Raw genomic sequence first — 18,477 nt, 5'->3', positions numbered from 1 at the left:
ACCAACAGGCACACATAATTATTGGCAGAGTAAGGTCAATTCAAACATCAAATTCATTGCAAAGTTTTAGAGAATTTGTAGTTTTTGTCTAATGAGGAAATGTAGCCTTTTTTTCTATTTTAAATACAAATAATTTAAGTTCTGTCACTTTCAATTAGTTTAATTTTGAGTTTTAGCTAATTTTAACCAAGTTTGTCGATTAAATATTTCAGGTCATTTGAGCCAACAATACAAGAAATACAGGAGGATCTGGAAATGCAGATTTATCTGAATAGTTCCAAAGAGATCTCTCATCCAAGCAGAGTCAAAATTAAATGGTGTTAAAGTTCTTTTTCTGCTATGTGAGTTACACTGGTTTAAGCTAATCATTGCCATAGTAGGTGAACAAATCATCGTGCTCCTTTCGCCCATAGCAGCCCTAGTGCTTTGTGGAGCTGAGGAGGCTGACTTGCGACAGTATGAATGATACAGCTGAGTACCACTTTCATTAAGATACCTAGTTTGTCAGTTGACCTCATTGTGCCATCCTTTTCTTCCGTACCTAGTTTAGTCTCTTCAGAACTAGGTCGGTCCTTTCTCCTCCATCGTACTCTGCAGACATCCCGCATTTCTGCTTGAGTGCCTGCTGAAGCCAAAAGGGAGGGCTGTAGTGAGGCGGAGGAATGCTGAAGCTACAACATGTATCATACAGATTCAGTAGACCACCCTTTGGCAGCCACAGAATTATTTCCTAACTGTAAAAGCTGAATATAATATCACTTATTTAAACTTATTTGGAAAATAAATCTAGTTCTTATTCACTGCGTTGACGCAGTGGAATACCTTTCCAGTTACATTGTTCAGCGGGTTGCAGATCAAATTGCATAGTTTAATAGTCAAGGGACATGCTGAATTTTAACTGTTTCTGTGAAAATTCTTTTTCAATGAAAATGCCCGCTTGGCTGATCCTTTAAGATTTATACATCCAGCTGTGAACCAATCCAGCTCTGCTGTTTGATTCACTAGGTGAACTGAATACTGCAACTTCTGAAATTTTGCAGATTATACTGATCAAGCTGCGTATTTTAGTAACCAGAATTTCACACGAAGATACTTTGTTAATCAAACTGTACACTAAACTGATAAAGGTGACACATGCCCCACCTCAATTTTCCTATCTTGTTAAATTTCCCACTTAGTGCTCTTGAATTTTTTTTTTTCCTTTTATATATACAAAATGTATTGCTTAAGGCAATGCACCTGTATGAAAATTTTATTTTACATACAGAAATAGATCACTAACATGTTTCTTAGAGTTTGTGTTGAGCAAATAACAAGCATTCAACATCACTAAATTTGGTCTAATTATTTTTCTACCACGTAGAAGAAAATCATAATAAGACTTCTCTTGTGTTTATTTATAAAAATTGTAAATGTTGGCCAAGCTAAATATTAAGAAGACATTAAGAAGAAACTATGCAAATTGAAAAGAGTTAGTAACAGTGAAAACAATGAAATGGCATGGCCAACAACTATGAAACACATTTGAATAAAAGTTCTTAGAATTTCTCTTTCCTGAAGGCTCTTCATTGGGAAAGGTTTAGCTTTTACTACTTGAAATTCTGACTGCTGTGTGCTAGAACTTTTAAAGCTTAGCATTCGAGTATTAGATCCTTCTTGATATTTTATGATAAAAATGCAGCATATGTAATTCAATGAATTTAATGTTTGTCTTATAAATATGCCCATAATTATAAAATGCATGGCAGATATACTGGAAATATCCAGTATATCTGGTGGGAGCAACTTAATGGCAAGGTAAAGAACACTTCCACATGTGAAATATAGAGAATATTCTGTAAAATGTATTCGTTTGTGGGTGGAATTCCAGGATCTGTTACGAATGGTTAGATATAACACATTAAACTATTATAATTTTTATTAAAATAAGGAAATATTAGGGGGAGGGAGGGAGGAAGAGAGAAGACAGGACTCAAAGTTTCAGAGAAATCCATCTTTCTGTCTTGTTTCATTGCTCTGAGTCATAAAATTACTTCAAGGACTAGTCCATCATTTACTTAATAACCGTGTACTTGGATAAATGCTGGCTGTGACTATAAGTGGGGAGGGTTTGTTTCCTGAATCGAGAAAAAGGGGGTTGCTTGTGTGGGCACATGCTAATTAAGCCAGGACAAAATGTACTTGATTGGAAGTCTTTAGGAACTGAAGAAAACCTTAATAGCAGAATCCCTCTTCATCTCTGATAAACCTATAAATGTGATAGCTGCATTTAAAGCTTTAATAAACGTTAAGCGTAGCTGGGTGAGGAAAACAATGAAAAATTCCAAAAGTGCCTTCCAACATGGTGATGTAAGAATTGTTTGTGGCCAGTGAATAGAGCAAGTACTAATTGAATCTCCAAAACTTCGGTTTAAAGTATAACAAGGAATTGGAGAATTGACAAGTTCATGTAAAGATGCATTTACCTTGCATTGTGTTTTAAGTGCCTGTACACCACATTGGAGTTTTGTGAAATATTTGGAATTGCAGCAGTGCATTGATACAGGGAACATGGGAATTGTGCTTCTGAATGAGACTGGGAGTTAGTCTACCATCCCTATTCCCTTTGAAACTGCCACTTTCAGGCTCCTTAAAGAAAGGCAGAAGAAAACACAGAACATAGTTAAGAATAAACTGCCTATTTTGTTCTAAATGGCAATGGCAGGAAATAGCCTTAAAGTCTGTGAAGTTAGAATTTGAGAACATTGTTAGCTATTTTCCTGGCGGTTTCATAAATGCAGACCTGTATGCTGAAGTACTCTTATCTTGCATTTAAAGACATTTTTTCACCATGCTAACAATAATTTGCACTTTTAAAAACATTTCAAGATCTTAGTCATGCTGATTAAAGATTGCTAGATTAAAGCATGTGTGTTATCTTCTCCTTACTTTACAGCTTCCCAGGTATTCAGTCTTGTCCACATTTGCCATGTCCTCTGCCTTTGAATTTGTGTTCTTTATCCACCTGCCACGTCAGGCACAAACAAGAAAATAACCAACATTATTATGTCGTATTATTACTCTACTCCTGGATCCCTGGAAAGACATTAGCTAAGGGACAGAGCACAATCATCTAGATACAATGCCTTCATTTCCCCTGGGTATTAGAATTTCTTCTTTTTTTTTTAAATTCTTAGGATGTAGCTTAAGAGCCTGGCTGAACTTCTCTGGAAGCACTAAGAAGGGGCACAGGCAAAAAATGATTTCATGTTATGAAATACCAATAGAGATTATGTGCAGACAGATCTCTTTAATCTTCTGTGTGATTCCCACTCCTCTCCATACAGCTTTCTGCACAACAGCTGGGGAAACAGCCCTTATTGTGAAATGTCATGTTATATTTGGCATGAAAACCAGAGTATCCTTGAAGTATTGCTGACAAGATTTTGAATTATGACCTGCTTTGTTATGATGGTACAAGAGGAGTCAATAGAGTTGCATTAAAATAACCAGACTAACTTGAGATCTTTTTTCTGGGACTTATTGCCAATTTTTTTTTAACTTCAGGTATTGATTCTACTTGGATGTTTTTAGTCTGTTGTTATAGTCTTAGCATTTTATTAGCTTTTGTAGTAATAATATTTCAAAAAAAAAAAGTTCATTCTTTGGAAGAAAAACAATTGATCTTCTCTGAGAGAAATGGGTAAAGCTGCTTTTTGCCCAGGTGTCTGTATCTCTGCACAAGCGTATGTTGAGTGGGTTATCGTTTCATACCGGGCTTCCTCCTCCCTGATGTTGCAAGGTGTGAAGGGAATGAGTTATGAGGGGTAAGGGTGTGCTCTGCTGTATTCCGTGGCATTAGAGGGTTTGTGTATGAGCTAGAAACATGAGTGTCCTGCATAGAGGCTTTCACAGTTGGCATCTTCCTGTTCTTCTCCCCTTCCTCACCCTCACATCTCCAAACAGGGTGGCAGGAATGCCCACTCTTGTGAAAGAAACACACAGCTATGAGTTCATCCTCGTGTCCTTGATATGCTGAAATCTCAATTCAGAGCTTGGCAAAGTCCCAGCAGCTCTTCTAGCCAGCACTTCTAAAATCTCATCTTCATAAAATAAAAAAAACACGCTGACAACATTTCAACCCCTTTATTTTCCAAAAGCAATTATTGTTGCTTTTTGCTAGTTTCCACCATGTCAAGCTATCATTCTGTATTTTTGTAATTAGTGTGCCTTTCACAGGAGTGAATCTGACAGGAAAAGAGAGTCACACAGAAGAGCAAACAAAACAATCTTTCCACCATTTGGCATAGAGGGAACTAGCGAAAAAAAAAAAAAAAATCTGGCTTTTTTTGTCTGTACATTACGCACGGCTGTGAAAGGTGTGGTAGTGCATATATATAAGCACATATATACACAGGTGTATATATACACGTGTGTTTGTATATATGCGTGAGGGTGTATATGTATGGGATTCAGTTTAGGTTGTGTTAAACCCAGTTTACAGTTGCAGCAGAAGATGCTGTTGCACCCATCTGTCTCAGCTTTAGGAACTGACCTGAGGTGAAGCCGAGAGCGGGCGGACGTACGCAGCTCATCCACAGTGACTGGTTACGATTCTGGCTATTGAGCTGCTGTTGACCGATGGCATATTGCAAGTCATCGCCGTGGTTTGATCTGTAATTTATTTGTTAATGATATACAAGGCTTCACTGTGACGAGGAATCAATAATGAATGCTTTATGCTTTAACAACATAAAGACATAGGAGCTGCTTTGTTTAGAAAAACGTCCCATTCTACTGTCTTTCTCCAACAGCGATCCATATGGTGTGTTACTATAAAGGAAAACAACTGTGAGTGAAAAAATATGAAATACTATAGACATAAATCTTCACTTCTGTTCTCCTACCAAGACAGCCTTTATTAGCTGGTGTATGAAAAGGGTATGAAGGATTAGTCACTTACAAAGTGTTATTTTTATCATTAGCTTTTATTTTTTCTAAGGCAACCTTTTTTTTTTTTTCTTTGTATGTAACTTAAATGGTTGACCAATATTTTTATTCCTTGCAATGAATATTTTTGGATTCCTATCTTCTATGTATTGTCTTGGTGAAATAGATTACCTGAAAACTTTTAGTATATACAGTTAGGGTAGATTATGGATTTGTAAATGATCTCATATTTCATTGGTGTTACTCTGTCCTCTTCACTGCACAACCTGAAATACTGTTCCTTTCTTGACCTGTAACGTCTTTCATCCTCAAGCTGCTCACCTAGAAGTCTGTGAAACCCTCAAATTTTTCTAAACATGACTAAGCTGAAAACTTTTTTTTTTTTAACTCTAGCTCAATAGTAAATATTTTAAGTACAAGTTCTGCTAGGACCACACTTTTAAGCTTTTGAAGTATTAAAAATTTATTAAAAATTTCTATCTTTGTCATCTCAATCTTTGTCTAGAACATAAACAATCTGTTTATATTTTGTTTTTTTTCATAAAAGAAGTGCTTTATCAATAGATTTTTTTTTTAATCAGTACTACACTGATTATCTCCTATTATGAAACATTAATCCAACTTTTATTAGCTATTGTGTATAGTGGGAAAAATTTGAAAAATAGTCCCCACGATCAATCACTTCAATTGCACCATCTCAGAGGCTCACTTCGGTAGCTTTAACATGACTAAAATCTCCCTGAAGTACTATAAAATCCTCAGCAGGGGCACCATATCTCTAGAAGCTTTCAGGAGGGAGGCAGCCATCTCCTTTCCAAGTAGTTTTCTTAATAACATGTTTCATTTTCATATTCACACCTGTTCGTAGATCAACTTTGTTACAGGCAAGGGACTGTCAGAATTTCTCAAGTGCAAAAACTTAATGAATTTTCTTCTCCCTTGTCAGTCTCTTACTTTTTAATTAACTTCAGCCTTACTGTCATTTATACTGTAAGGATATTTATACAATTTCCTGATATTTAATTTACACGTTATGATATTTATTTTCAGTGCTCTCTGCTGAATGAGGTAATTTTTATCGTGTCATGATTTAAGCTGTTATAGGATGAATTCAGATTTACTTTCCGTGTTCTTAAGAAAGTCTGTCCAAAAAAATGCCTCAAAATATAGCATTTAGAGATTTTTTTTTTTTTCTCTTTTTGATTATGCTTCCTTTGCTGTCCTGGACACAAATAGCTTATTCTGTCCTAGGCCAATATTTTCAAACATAATATTAAAAAAGAAAAAAAAATGCAGAAATGCCAGCAAACCTTGTAGTGGATATTATTGGGAATTTCTTGTTGAATGAACGTTTGCATTTGTATTCCTATGAGCAAAGATTATGTCCACATACTAGTGTTTTTTTCCCCTTTTTTCATTAATATATTGGATTATGTCTGATGTATAAAAAATATTATATCTAAGCTTAACTTACTTTCAAAAAATCTTCAAGGGTTTATGCTAAGAATTTATGATAAAATTTAAAATAAACAAAATTACTGTTATGTTGGAAAGAGTCTTGATGACTAAAAACTTAAACCTCTATTTTATTTTCACTCCATTTAAATGTATTGGTTTTAATAGCAAAACAAGGAGAGAAATTCCAATGAGAACATATTTTAAACTAATGACCAAAGGTTATCAATATTTTACTGTATTTCACATTTTAATTTCTTTGCCTATGGCATCATTAATCCCACTCCTGAAGGGACTTTAATTACAGTGGAAATTTCAGTGCTGGGTAAATCTCTACTTAAGACTCATAACACGAGATCTCTTTGGTTCAAAAATCTACTGTGTAATTAATTTTATTTCTGCTGTTCAACTCTGTTTTCCCTAATATTAAAAACCATATTGGCAAAGAAAATTACATTATTGCTGGAATAAAATGGCAGTGATGAATCTAACAAGTTTTTCTGTACCTTGAGAGTCATCTGATTTCTCCATTGAGGGAATTATTGTGTATATCCCCACTCTGGGATTATTATACCTAAGAGATCCAACAGTTTAGACAATCGACTAGTAATAGAGAAATCCTAACTGTAATGATAATTTTCAGCTGTTTGCTACTATTTCCTCACCCGTAACAGACAATTATAATTACTTATCTGTTCCATGGGACTACTGTAGGAATAAACTTCACTATTTGCAATGAGATTTAAACATGAGAAAAAAAGCTTTAGATAAGCGTTATTGAAGTTGTAGCCATATTAGACTATTACAGGGAAGATGGGAGTATGGGATTTGCTTAGCTATGAAAACTTTGTTTTGTTCCGTTTCATCAACTAGGCTAAAAGAAACCACTGTGATTCTGGGGTTTGTTCATCAGTGGGTTTTTTTAGGCAAAACACGAATATTTTAGGAAAAAAATATGAAGCTATTATCTCTGACATTTGTATTGACAGGTTGGCAAGACGTGTTTGGGGAATCGCAATAATTCAACATCTCGTTTGAAGACAGCGGAAACAGAGACAAGCTTTCAGGTATTCTGTTTCTGAGTAATTCTCAGGTTTTTATTGAAAGATCTTGTAAAGCATGCAATCATTTGAAGTATGTTTACACATTCGACGCTAATGCTTTTGAAACAGAAGTGGTTAGTCAGTTCAGACTTTGACTGCACCTGATTTCAATTCATCTGTTCAAAATGGCTTCTGGGTAGTAACAATTTGCAAACCCATATAATACTTGGAGAACTGGCCTGTCCTAGTAGTCAAATAATTTAATAATGTGATGCCCATACCCCTGGGAACCGGAAAAGGGAGAGATTTCCAAAATGATTACATATCTGCAATATGTGAAGCTGTATGCAGGTGTGTTGCCAACAGAAAAGTCTTAAGCGAGTTGTACACCTGAGCTCTTCATTTGATAGACCGAGAGAAAAAGATGAAAATCACCATGATTATAAATCAGCATCAGACTTGTATGCTTTTCCACTGTCAAAGATTTTTAAATATGCTTTTTTTAGTAGAGATCAGGACCCTTCTCTAGACACACTTGACGAATATCATATTCTGTTATAGTAGTTCAAAACTGGTACATCAGTTTAACAGAAATACAGCTCTGCGTGCACTCTTGACATGCCTTTTTAACATACTTTTTAATTTGCTTATGTATGCATGTATCATGTATGTAATGCTTACACTGATGCTATTTTCATCTTCAACAGAAGTTGCACAACCCTCCATGGACTAAGCCCGAAGATAAAAAATCACCTGAAAGAAATGAGAAAAAATTTGAAGAGTCTGTTAATGCAAAAGAAAAAAACCCTAAGCACTACTAATCTACATTAAAAATGTCCATCCCTTGCTTCCATCTTCATGTTCTTTTTAGTCCAGAGGCATGAAATGTACCAGGTTTCTAAAGCATGCATTTTTCACTATTTTATGAATGTTTGTAAATTAGTCTAGAATAGACCGATTAGTACCTTTCAGCAATAATCCAAAATGGATGTTTGAAGAAATGCTTTGTAATGCAGTCCGGTTTTTGAAGTATTGTTCTACCTGATCAGTAACTGCATACTATAAATTATTTTCTTTGTAACAACAGCCATTCTTAAATATTTTCTCAGTCTGTTCTATTTCATGTACCTTCATGGCAGATTAGGTTTTAGATCAAGTTAAGAATTATGGGGCAGTTAATGTGGGGAAAAAAACATCTGTGTGAACATAGTTGAAGTACAACACAGCACATAAAAGCAACTGTTGTAAAAACGGAACAGTGGGGGGTCCATGTCCATCACCTTTCAGTAATACCATTTCCAATCCGCTTACTTAAACAATAAAAGATGTTTGGTTGGTTTTTTTCTAACTGCTATCACAAGTAGTCTGGTTTTGAGCACTGAAGCATTGACGGAAATGCAGAGGTAAAGGGATGGAGATAGAGAGAGTCATGGCTTTGAGGATTCAAGAAAAAATTGTTGCAGATGGAACTGAGTTAAAATTTTATAGCTTGGGTACCAGTCACAGGAAGTCAGTTCAATCTCTGATACTTGTGCTGATCTCAACAGGATAAATACACTTTAAATGTAAAACCCCACTTTGTCCACTACAGGTGGCTCTTGGTCACTACAGCAGAGGCGCATTTTGGTTGGGGTAACCTCTGTGACTCCGAGATTTCTTCCAGTTTCTCATGGGTCACATACACTATGACAAGAAAGGAGAAAGGAAGGGCAGAGAGGGAAGACAGAATGCTTTTGCTTCTTTGTGCATAGGTCTTTACTGGTCTAATTTAGGAACTCATATGCCTCACCTTGTTGAGATGCAAATGATGGAAGAACTAGTGCAAAAACATTGATGCAATGCTTTTATGCTTTCCTCTTGCATGAAGTGTTGTAAGCTGTTGTAAACTCCCACCTTCCTCTTATACACACAGCAGCACATTGCAACTTCTACTAGACTCAAAGTAGTTTACTATATTAGTTTGCTTTTGCTTGCTTTTCAATCAGTTTAAAAAGCAAATAGACAAATCTTGTATTTCATTTAATGGTGCTCTCTGCTTCAGTTTTAGTTTTTAAGATTTTACCTATCCTTCAACAGTCTCATCTGTTTGACAGCTGTATTTTTGACAGCTGTCAAAAATAGATATTGCAGAATAGTAGGTTTCTCTGCCTGGAGAAACTACAACAATTTTAAAAAGAAAAGAAACTCATGAGCTGACAAAATAATGGCAAAGTACTGCTCAACAAAGTCACACTACTATCAAAGAAAAGATTGTCCGTGCTAAATGTCAAAAGAAGTGAAAATCTGGCCAAAAATAAAAAAAAGAAAAATCAGAAAAGACATGTGATTTTTCACATCTGATCCAAAAATCAATTATCATCAAATCATACCTATCAAATACAATATGAATTTGTTTCAGACAAATGTGGGCCAATACAGCAATTTGCTGTATTTCAGTTACAGCCACAACAAACCTGGCTGAAGACAGTCTGCTGTATTTCAAAATTTTGAGTGATCAAGAGTCTTGTGATCCTGTCATACCTGCAGCTGGCATTAATTTTTAGTTATGTCAAAACCAACATTTCTTTGTATATGACACACTTATTAACTGAAGTGTCTGAGGTATGGGCAGAAAAGGTCACTGAAACTGTTTCAGTCATCTGTCTAGAAAGGACATGGATCTTCATATACATGTCCCAGAGGAACGAGGTAAGCTGTCCTACCTGGCATTCCTTTCACCTTTCTGAAGGATTCAGCAGTGCTGACAGCACATCTACTACTGTTATAACTGCTTATTACTGCTGTGTCAAGAGAGGGCTTGGGGTTGGTGTCCACAACAAGAAAAAACTGTACCTTGTACATCAGCAACAATCTAGCCTGCTGCTTTTTTTTTTTTCTTTTTCTTTTTTTTTTAACATAAATGAAATGGTTGAGCAGGCCTTTGCTTTGAAATGTGCATCATTTAATTGGTATTTCACTGTTAGATAATTAATGTAATAAATATGTTCACCACCAGAAAAACAACATAAAATATTGGGGTGGGTGGGGTGCTGTAAGGTTATTTTGGGGTTGGTTTTTTTTTTTGTTTGTTTGTTTCCAAAAGGTTTATTGTTGGAAGCTTTCCTCTAGCCATGGGATCATGGTCTGGGGGATGTTTGCATGCATGTGTGCTTTCACTTTTGTATGGCCCTTTTCTTAAGTGACGGTGAAGATCAGGTGAGACAGAACAGAATAAACCCATGTTGGTGGGGAGAATTTATCCTCCTGTTTTGATTAAAGGTGTAGAAATCAATTATGTTTGGTCTGAGGATTACTTGACTACCTTCAGGTGGAGACATTGATTGCTACTCATTTTCAGTGATTAAGAATTTCACTTGAAGATGATGACTCAGGGAATCTCTGCTTATCTTCATACCTACTATATTTAGAATAACCCACATAATGACACAGAATTAAGAAATATAAGGATGGATAAATTAATCTTTTATTTGTGTACGGTGTAGGTATATTTGATATATTTTGTAGGTATGGCTTAACAAATATTGCTATTCTAAAGATTCTGTCAAGAGGTTGGTTCACATCTAAAATTAAATCCATCCTTGATGGTTGTATCTCAGAGAACTGCAGTTCAAAAACTTATAAACATCTTTTCAGTTTGAGAGGAAACTTCTTTTCAATTTATACGTGGAAAAAAAAAGAAAAAAGTATTTTAGAGAGGACATTGGGATGTATAATAGTTTGTGTGGTAAAAGTCAAGGATTTCAAGAAGAAAGAAAAATCCCAACCCCTCACAATAATGTTTTCAAGCTTTAACATAGCTTGTCACTAGCAACGGTGTGTATATTTTCCCTCAGCGGATCAATAACCATTCTTTCATTCCAGCCATGAGTGTGAGTAGTTTCACATCCCAGCGCTGGGCTGAAGCTATTTCCTCTGATTTGTAGTTACTCAATGTTATAAAGAACATGGTCATAAAGGAACTTCAGTTTATACAATTTAAGTCACAGTTGCACTTACTTGGTCTCTCTAGAACACTCTAAAACTCTTTTATGCTCAGGTTCAGAGAGAACCGTGTCACTGGGTCTGTTTCGCTGTGTGGACTCATCATACCGCCGAGCAGCACATCCTAAGAAAATGTTTTGTAATGCCGCGTAGTTGCCTGGCAACCAGGTCACAGACCGTATCCTTACACATAAGGCAACAAAGCGCTTTTCTATTAGATATTCCAAAGTTTAGCAGCTAAAAGCAATATAATTTCCAGTTTAAGAGCAGGCCAAACATATTCACCTCTGTAAGAGAATGGGATGGATTTTAGGTTGTTTCAAACTTTAAACTTCCATTTCAGTTTTCCTTTTGCATAATAGACTTCTCTGAATTAATCTCTCTGTCCACCTGTATCTATGTGCATATGTATTTGTAATCATAAATACATATTATATATGTGTATATACATAAGTTTACATGTGAATATGCATATACATCTATGAGTGTATGTAAATTAAAGAGTCTCGAGTGAAGTTTCATCCATGGTCAGATTTTACTTTGCATTATAAAATTTATAACTGAGGTGTTCACTTTAGCAAAATGTCAAAGGTCAAGGCAATGCCTGTATATAAAAATAGAACAGTAAATTCCTCTAGTTTTCTTGTTGAAATGTTTTGGCCTATTTGTGTGTTTAAAATGGGTGATTTTCTCCAGTAGAACTTGATTTTGCTTGGGTGAGCATATGTATTTCATTAGATTTGATTTCTGTTTCAGTCATCAGGGTGTCTTGGTGCTTCCCTGCTTAAGAATTAAGGCAGTGAAATCCAGTCCATTGTTGACTTTTCATATGGAATTTTATATACAGAGTTTTTCATTCAATTATTCAGGAACCGGTGAAGTTTGTACTTTTTTCAGTAATAAGGGGCTATGAAAAGCCAAAAATTACAGTGGCAGTCCACTTCAGAGGCATGTGTTACGAAGTGGTCAGAAGGACTGACTTTTCTCTTTAAACAAGAATTTCTTTGAATATGAACAAAGGATGCTCTCACTGAGTCTTAGAACATTAAACTTAAGATAGGTTAAGTTCTGTGTCTCCCCCTGACCTTGTAGCTTGAGGAAAGCTGTCTCACTCTCACTTCTGTAAGTACTTCAGCACAAATTATATAATACACTACTTTCTATAACGTGAATATATCATTATGGGAGAAGATAGTTTAATTTTTTTAAGTCAGATCCTCTGATCAAAACATGTTATAGGAGCATATGATATATTAGCACATTTTCTTTGCTTGTTGAAAAAAAATTCAAATTTGATTTCTTAAAGAGAAGGTCCAGAAACGGGTGTATTTCTAGAAAAAATCTCAAAACAATAATAGCTAGAAATATCTATTTTACTTGCCTGTCTTCTATTTTATGTATTTTGAGCATTCTTTTTTCTACATATGTTCACTAAGTGTCTATAAGAAAAATTCCTATTTTGGCGCCACTTAAGAACGCAAAAGAAGACCATTTCATAATGAAAATAGGTAGCAAAGTCTGCATTTGCAATCCTACTTGATAGTTGCCTCTTTATTTTACTTTTAGTGGCTTCTTTTTAAAGTTGAACAAGCAGTCAACTGGATTTGGCATATCTGATTAAATATATATTAAAATGCACTGCTATGTAAGAATTATTCATTTATTTAAATGAATAGTTTAAAAAACAAAACAAAACAAAAACCAAACAAACCTTGAATATAAGCCATACCCAGAAACCACTAACTTGTTCTTTAAAAATATTCTTAACGGTGCCATGAGTAAAGACTATAAAAATTAATGATCTATAAAACATTAATTTGATTTTACTGTCATGTTTTAACTTCATAATTTTTGCCTTAATTCAAGCCATGAAACAACTCATGCCTAAAGTAAATCATATATGTAAAGTATCAGACCAGGAAAACTTTCCTGACAGTCATTAACTGTGCTAAGTGAAAATATTTTTCCTTAAATTTCTGTGGTATTTTCAAGTACGATAACATTAGAAATTTACTTCAGTGCTTTCACCTTGATTTGCATAGTGAAACAGTAGTGTCCCCAAATCTATACACTGATTCAGAAGAGTAAGAAAGATAATGAGTTTTAGTTTTCCGCAGCACGTTCAACCTTGTACTACAGCAATGATGTGGTGATCTCTTTGTACTTTATCATGATTAATAGTTCAATTTTATAGATTCACGTACTGTAATTAACGCTAATTGCAAGAGATTAGAATTATGTATTGATACCTAGTGACCAAGCTATGTTGAGCTAAATGAAAGTAAACAAAAGTGACTGTTCATTTGAAATCATTGCCAGAAGTGGATGTAGTGGTTGGGTGGGGTGGAGGGAAACCTGCTGATTATGTGCAGATACAGAACATTTCACAAACATTCAGAAGAAACCATAGACCAAAATTAGCAAAACCGTTCAGTTCAATCTGTATTTAGGTACCTACGTAAACCGTGGGTGCCAGCATCTCCTGAATGCATGTGTTTACATCAGCCCAGCTCAGACGGGAGCTTAACATGTATCTGCCTGCACCCTTTCCTTAATAGTACACCCAGAAATAGGTTTTGTTACGTAATAGTACAGCCAAAAAGCTAGGTTTTTTTACAAATGGTCAACAAAAAGCTTTTTTAATACAGAAAATTATATCACCTGAATATAATTTGTGTGAAGACACAATGAGAAACAATTTGAAAGCAAGTCTGTCTGCTGCTGCTGCGTTCTTTCCTTTGTACTTGTCCTCAGCCCATCGCTTTTCCATTGATATGTGGGCAACATGGAAATGTGGACAGCTGTCCTCTGCAGCTCACCCGGACAAGTCTCCTGTCCTCCAGGAGCCGTGCCGTGGGCTGCTCCCGGTGCGTTGCAGCAGGCTTTGCCTTGGCAGCCCTGCAGACCGACTGCAAGGTCAGTAGCTCTCTTTTTCTTTTGCTTTCCCCCAGCTGGCACTAGTGAAGCTTCGCCAAGCTCCCTGCTCCTCTAGGAAAATGAAGGCAGCCTTTACTTCAATAAATTGTTTTAACTCTGCATAATCTACGGTAGCATCACAAAGGGTGAGCGCAGAAAAAATCCACACTGGTGGATTTTGATCCCACCAACCACAGATTTCAAAGTGTAAATTTTCCAGTCTTGCAGATATGGCCAAAAAAAAAAAAAAAAACCAACAACGTACTTGTGACAAAATGTATGTGCTTTACATTTTCCCAGTCATTGCTAAGGTATAGAACTGAAAGGTCATTAGGAGATTTTTTTATTATTATTATTTAAGTCTGGTGGAAAAAAAAAAAAAAAAGGTCTGTTTTTCCTGAGCTTACATTGGACATGAGTTAAATCATTTTGGATTAAATTAAAGGAAAAGTTGTACCTGGGGTAGAAGTCCAAAATGGAAAGAACAATTCAAATAATTAAAACTAGGAGCTTCTAAGAACAGGGCCTTATAATTGGAAGTGTTGAATGCTCCTGAAACAGGCAGTTCTTCCATTCTCAAGGACTGGAGATTAAGTTAATATCAGTTCTGCTGTTTTATTCACGCAGTCCTGCTAGTTCACCAGTATCCCTGAAAACAGACGAGCAGCGTTCTAGACATAATGTTGCACATAGGTGTATATGCATGCACGCTGCAAACATACTGCCTTGCTCCATGCAATGCTCAACTGGAGAGTATTTAACTAAAACTATATAGCAAATGCAAAGAAACCTGGATATTTGTCATGTATCCGTCTCACTTCTTAACTGTAACTTAATAGGAATACTTTTGCTTAATGCGATGACAAGCAAATAATATTTTGGCATATCAAAAACCACTTGGTTAAACATCTATCTTTGTCCAATATTGACCTGTAGCATAAAGTGATGTGATGTTCAGAAGGATTTCATTTTATGCATCAGATAATATCCTCTCACTTTCTTCTTCCCGTCTTTCTGTCTTTTCTACTGTCAGCTTGTCGGCTGAAGTGTCGTTTTCAAGGATTATGTTGCTATTAAATCCTGCTACAGTAGGAGCTAAGGCAACACAGTGGTCACGTCCCATTGACAAAAGACATTTTCTGCAGGTACGTTTATTCATGTTCCTTAGGTCACTGAACTTGGACGACTGCTTTGGCACAGGCGGTGCTGGGTGAGCATCTGACATCCTGGCTGAGGCATCATGTCAAACCCCAGTGTTATCTCGGACGCTGTGGCAGGTGTACTTCTGAGCAAATACTGCTACGGCACTTGTTTTGTAATTAAAGACAACATTAAGGAGAATTGGATGGGGTAAGCACTAGTTTCCATGCTGTTCTTTTCTCTGAAAGCCTTTAAAATTACACCAAGCATAACTGCCTGTTTCAGAATTGTAAGCCTTGGCAAAGTTAACAAAATATGTTCAGCACACTTTCTTTAGTGCCTACGAAACAAGGAGAATTTATTTACGCCTTTCCTGTGATATGGGAAAACGTGCTGTTTAAAAAGTATTATTGACTTACTCTTGGTTTTATGGATTTGTAATTTATCACAGCCTCGGTTGATGTTCAAACTAGTGAATTTTTGAGAAATGAAGTGGAAGATATCATCTAAAAGAACAAAAATTAAAAAACAGACCAAAATTAAACAAAGCGAAAAAAAACCCTGAACAAAATCTAGACTTACTGATGCCAAAGAAAGAGTTGATTACCGATTGAAATAGGACCCACATAAAGTAGGTTTTAGAATTTAAGTTTGTTTTAGGAACCCTGAGCTAGTTTATTTTTTGACCATATAATTTCAGTGAAGCTTCTGGGAACTAACATTCTGTGGTGACCTGAAAGGAGGCACAAGCATTAGAACTAACATTAACATATATATATATATTATGTTTATATAACCAACAATAATTTATATATTATACATTACATATTAGTATATAGTAATATATATACTATAATACCTAGCATTTATGTAAAATCCATAATTTAGATTATATATCAGTTATTTATAATAATACATAATATATGTCCACCCATAATTGATATTATATTATAGGTGGTATGTTCTATCATAGTATATACACCATATTCTTATATAATGTGTAGCGTCAAGAATACTTTTTCTATATATATTTGTATCTATCTATATATAATGATAGATATATAGGTATAGAGATATAAAAAAAGAGTTTAAATGCAGCTGTTAAATAAAACCACAAAAACCCCCATATATATGGGTTATTTATTCCTTATTATTTGGGAAAACTAATACTAAGACTGGTTCAGAATTATTTCAAAGCTGCTAATAATGAGTGCAGACAAGTAAAGCCCAACATTTGGGATGTGGAGTTCTGACGATAATTTCTTTCATTTATATGCGTGAGTAAATACATCTCTTTCTTCCACATTACATTCAAACTCTGCTTGTTCAGAATAAACAGAATAGGAGAGAAACCAGGAATTGATCTCCAAGCAACCCCTGAAAGAATACTACTTTCACTATGAAAAAGAATTTTAAATGTTGGATCACTTTTGTAGCCATTGCAGAACCCCAGGGAAGAAACAAAGAACAATATTTCCACTCCTTTGAAATTCACTGCTGAGATTTTGATTTTATATACACAGAAAAATGAATTAAGATTCATCTGATGGCTACTAATTAAGATAGCTACTAGGCAGAGTGGTAGTTTTTAAAACTAAAAGATAGTTTGCAGATTTTTTGATGTTTTTAGTCATGCCCAGAATTAGTTGGTAGCAGCTTACAGTCTTACAATTTTTCAGATTTGTAATGAAAATTAAGAAAACTTAAATTTCAGAGCAAGCAGTACCTTTAAAGCAAATAGCGTTCATAGTGACAATTATCTTGGATTTGGTAGTATGATACTTTTTTTTCCCAAAGAAAAAGTTGCCTGATTATCTTATTTTAGTTGAAAATTCAGGACAATTTAGATAATTTGGAAGCGCATGCTCCTCTCTCATTTTGGAAAGCAGACCTCAAGAAAGCTGCCGCTTTTCAAAATCCTTTAGAAAAGAGAAAGGAAATTCCTCTGCCTTTTGTATATATATACATTACATTTCAAAAAGTACCTCATCTCGCATTCATGTTAGATTTACTCCTGTGTTATGTGTGGGTGAAATTGAGTAAAACTGGACCACATAATTGCAATTTCAAACTATTTTAAAACCATACAATGTGTATTAATGTGTTAAAAAATGGGGGGGGGTTACTGTTGCAGATTAATACGTTTGGTTTACAGAAAAAAAAAAAAAAAACGACTACCAAACAACAACAAACATTTAGATGTCCTAGATGCTTATATTCTTGAATAAGAGAGGTCTTTGGTTTTGGAGGTCTGTATGTACTTGGAACCCTTCCTCATTTCTGTATTTTTCTTCATCATGGGTCATCGAAGACAGAACAGGATTTCCTAGGTAGATATTTTTCTGTGTCTTACTAATATGAGCAAGAAAACTTAAAATCTGAACACAAACTAACTCAAAACTTCAATGTTAATTTGGCAGGGCGAATTTTACTCCTGTTAATCAGGTTTCTAATTTAGGTTCCTAAGTATAAAACCAAACAAATATGAGATTCCCACTTTGGCTATAATTCTCTATTAACTTAACTATCATTTCCAAGACAGAATTTGTTAAGTAATATTAATTAACAGAATATTAATTAATAGAGTTAATTAATATTCACAGAATAATCCCCAGACTGACCCCTTTTTATCTTAATTCCATTATGTCACTAATGAAGGAGACTAGAATTTCGGTAGTTTTAATTAAAAGTGCTTCTTAATCAATGAACAGCGCTAAGCTAAATAATGGCTTTACAGCTCTGATAACATTTGTGATTGCTCATAATAAAACATCCATTACTTCTACAAAGTTAACACATTCAAATATATGGGCTTTAGCTGCTGATAAACTGACCCGTTTCTTAGGTTATTCACATGCAGAGTGAAGCCATTATATGTTATTTGAGCAAAATCTAACACTAAAAAATCTTCTTGTGGTGTCATTGCTCTGCAGATGTGACAGGCAAAAGCTCACTGCGAGTAATGAAATTATATTGCTTTTACCTTTTCCAGTGCAGATGAGATGACTGCCAT

At 35.1% G+C, this 18,477-nt stretch overlaps 1 protein-coding gene across 1 annotated transcript in view; it reads left to right on the top strand.

Annotated features, from left to right (window-relative positions):
- The window catches only part of LUZP2 (leucine zipper protein 2), a 200,778-nt gene extending 192,530 nt beyond the window's left edge, over positions 1-8,248 (top strand). The window contains exons 11-12 of the mRNA XM_074148768.1: positions 7,374-7,451; positions 8,135-8,248. Coding sequence (XP_074004869.1) covers positions 7,374-7,451; positions 8,135-8,248 — 192 coding nt within the window. The remainder of the gene's footprint in view (positions 1-7,373; positions 7,452-8,134) is intronic.
- The last annotated feature ends 10,229 nt before the right edge of the window (positions 8,249-18,477 follow it).

This window comes from Numenius arquata, chromosome 6 (assembly GCF_964106895.1).
Source record: "Numenius arquata chromosome 6, bNumArq3.hap1.1, whole genome shotgun sequence".
NCBI classification, from domain to species: Eukaryota; Metazoa; Chordata; class Aves; order Charadriiformes; family Scolopacidae; genus Numenius; species Numenius arquata.
The sequence above is the reverse complement of the archived record's forward strand: the minus strand, read 5'-3'. Positions and strand labels throughout refer to the sequence as shown.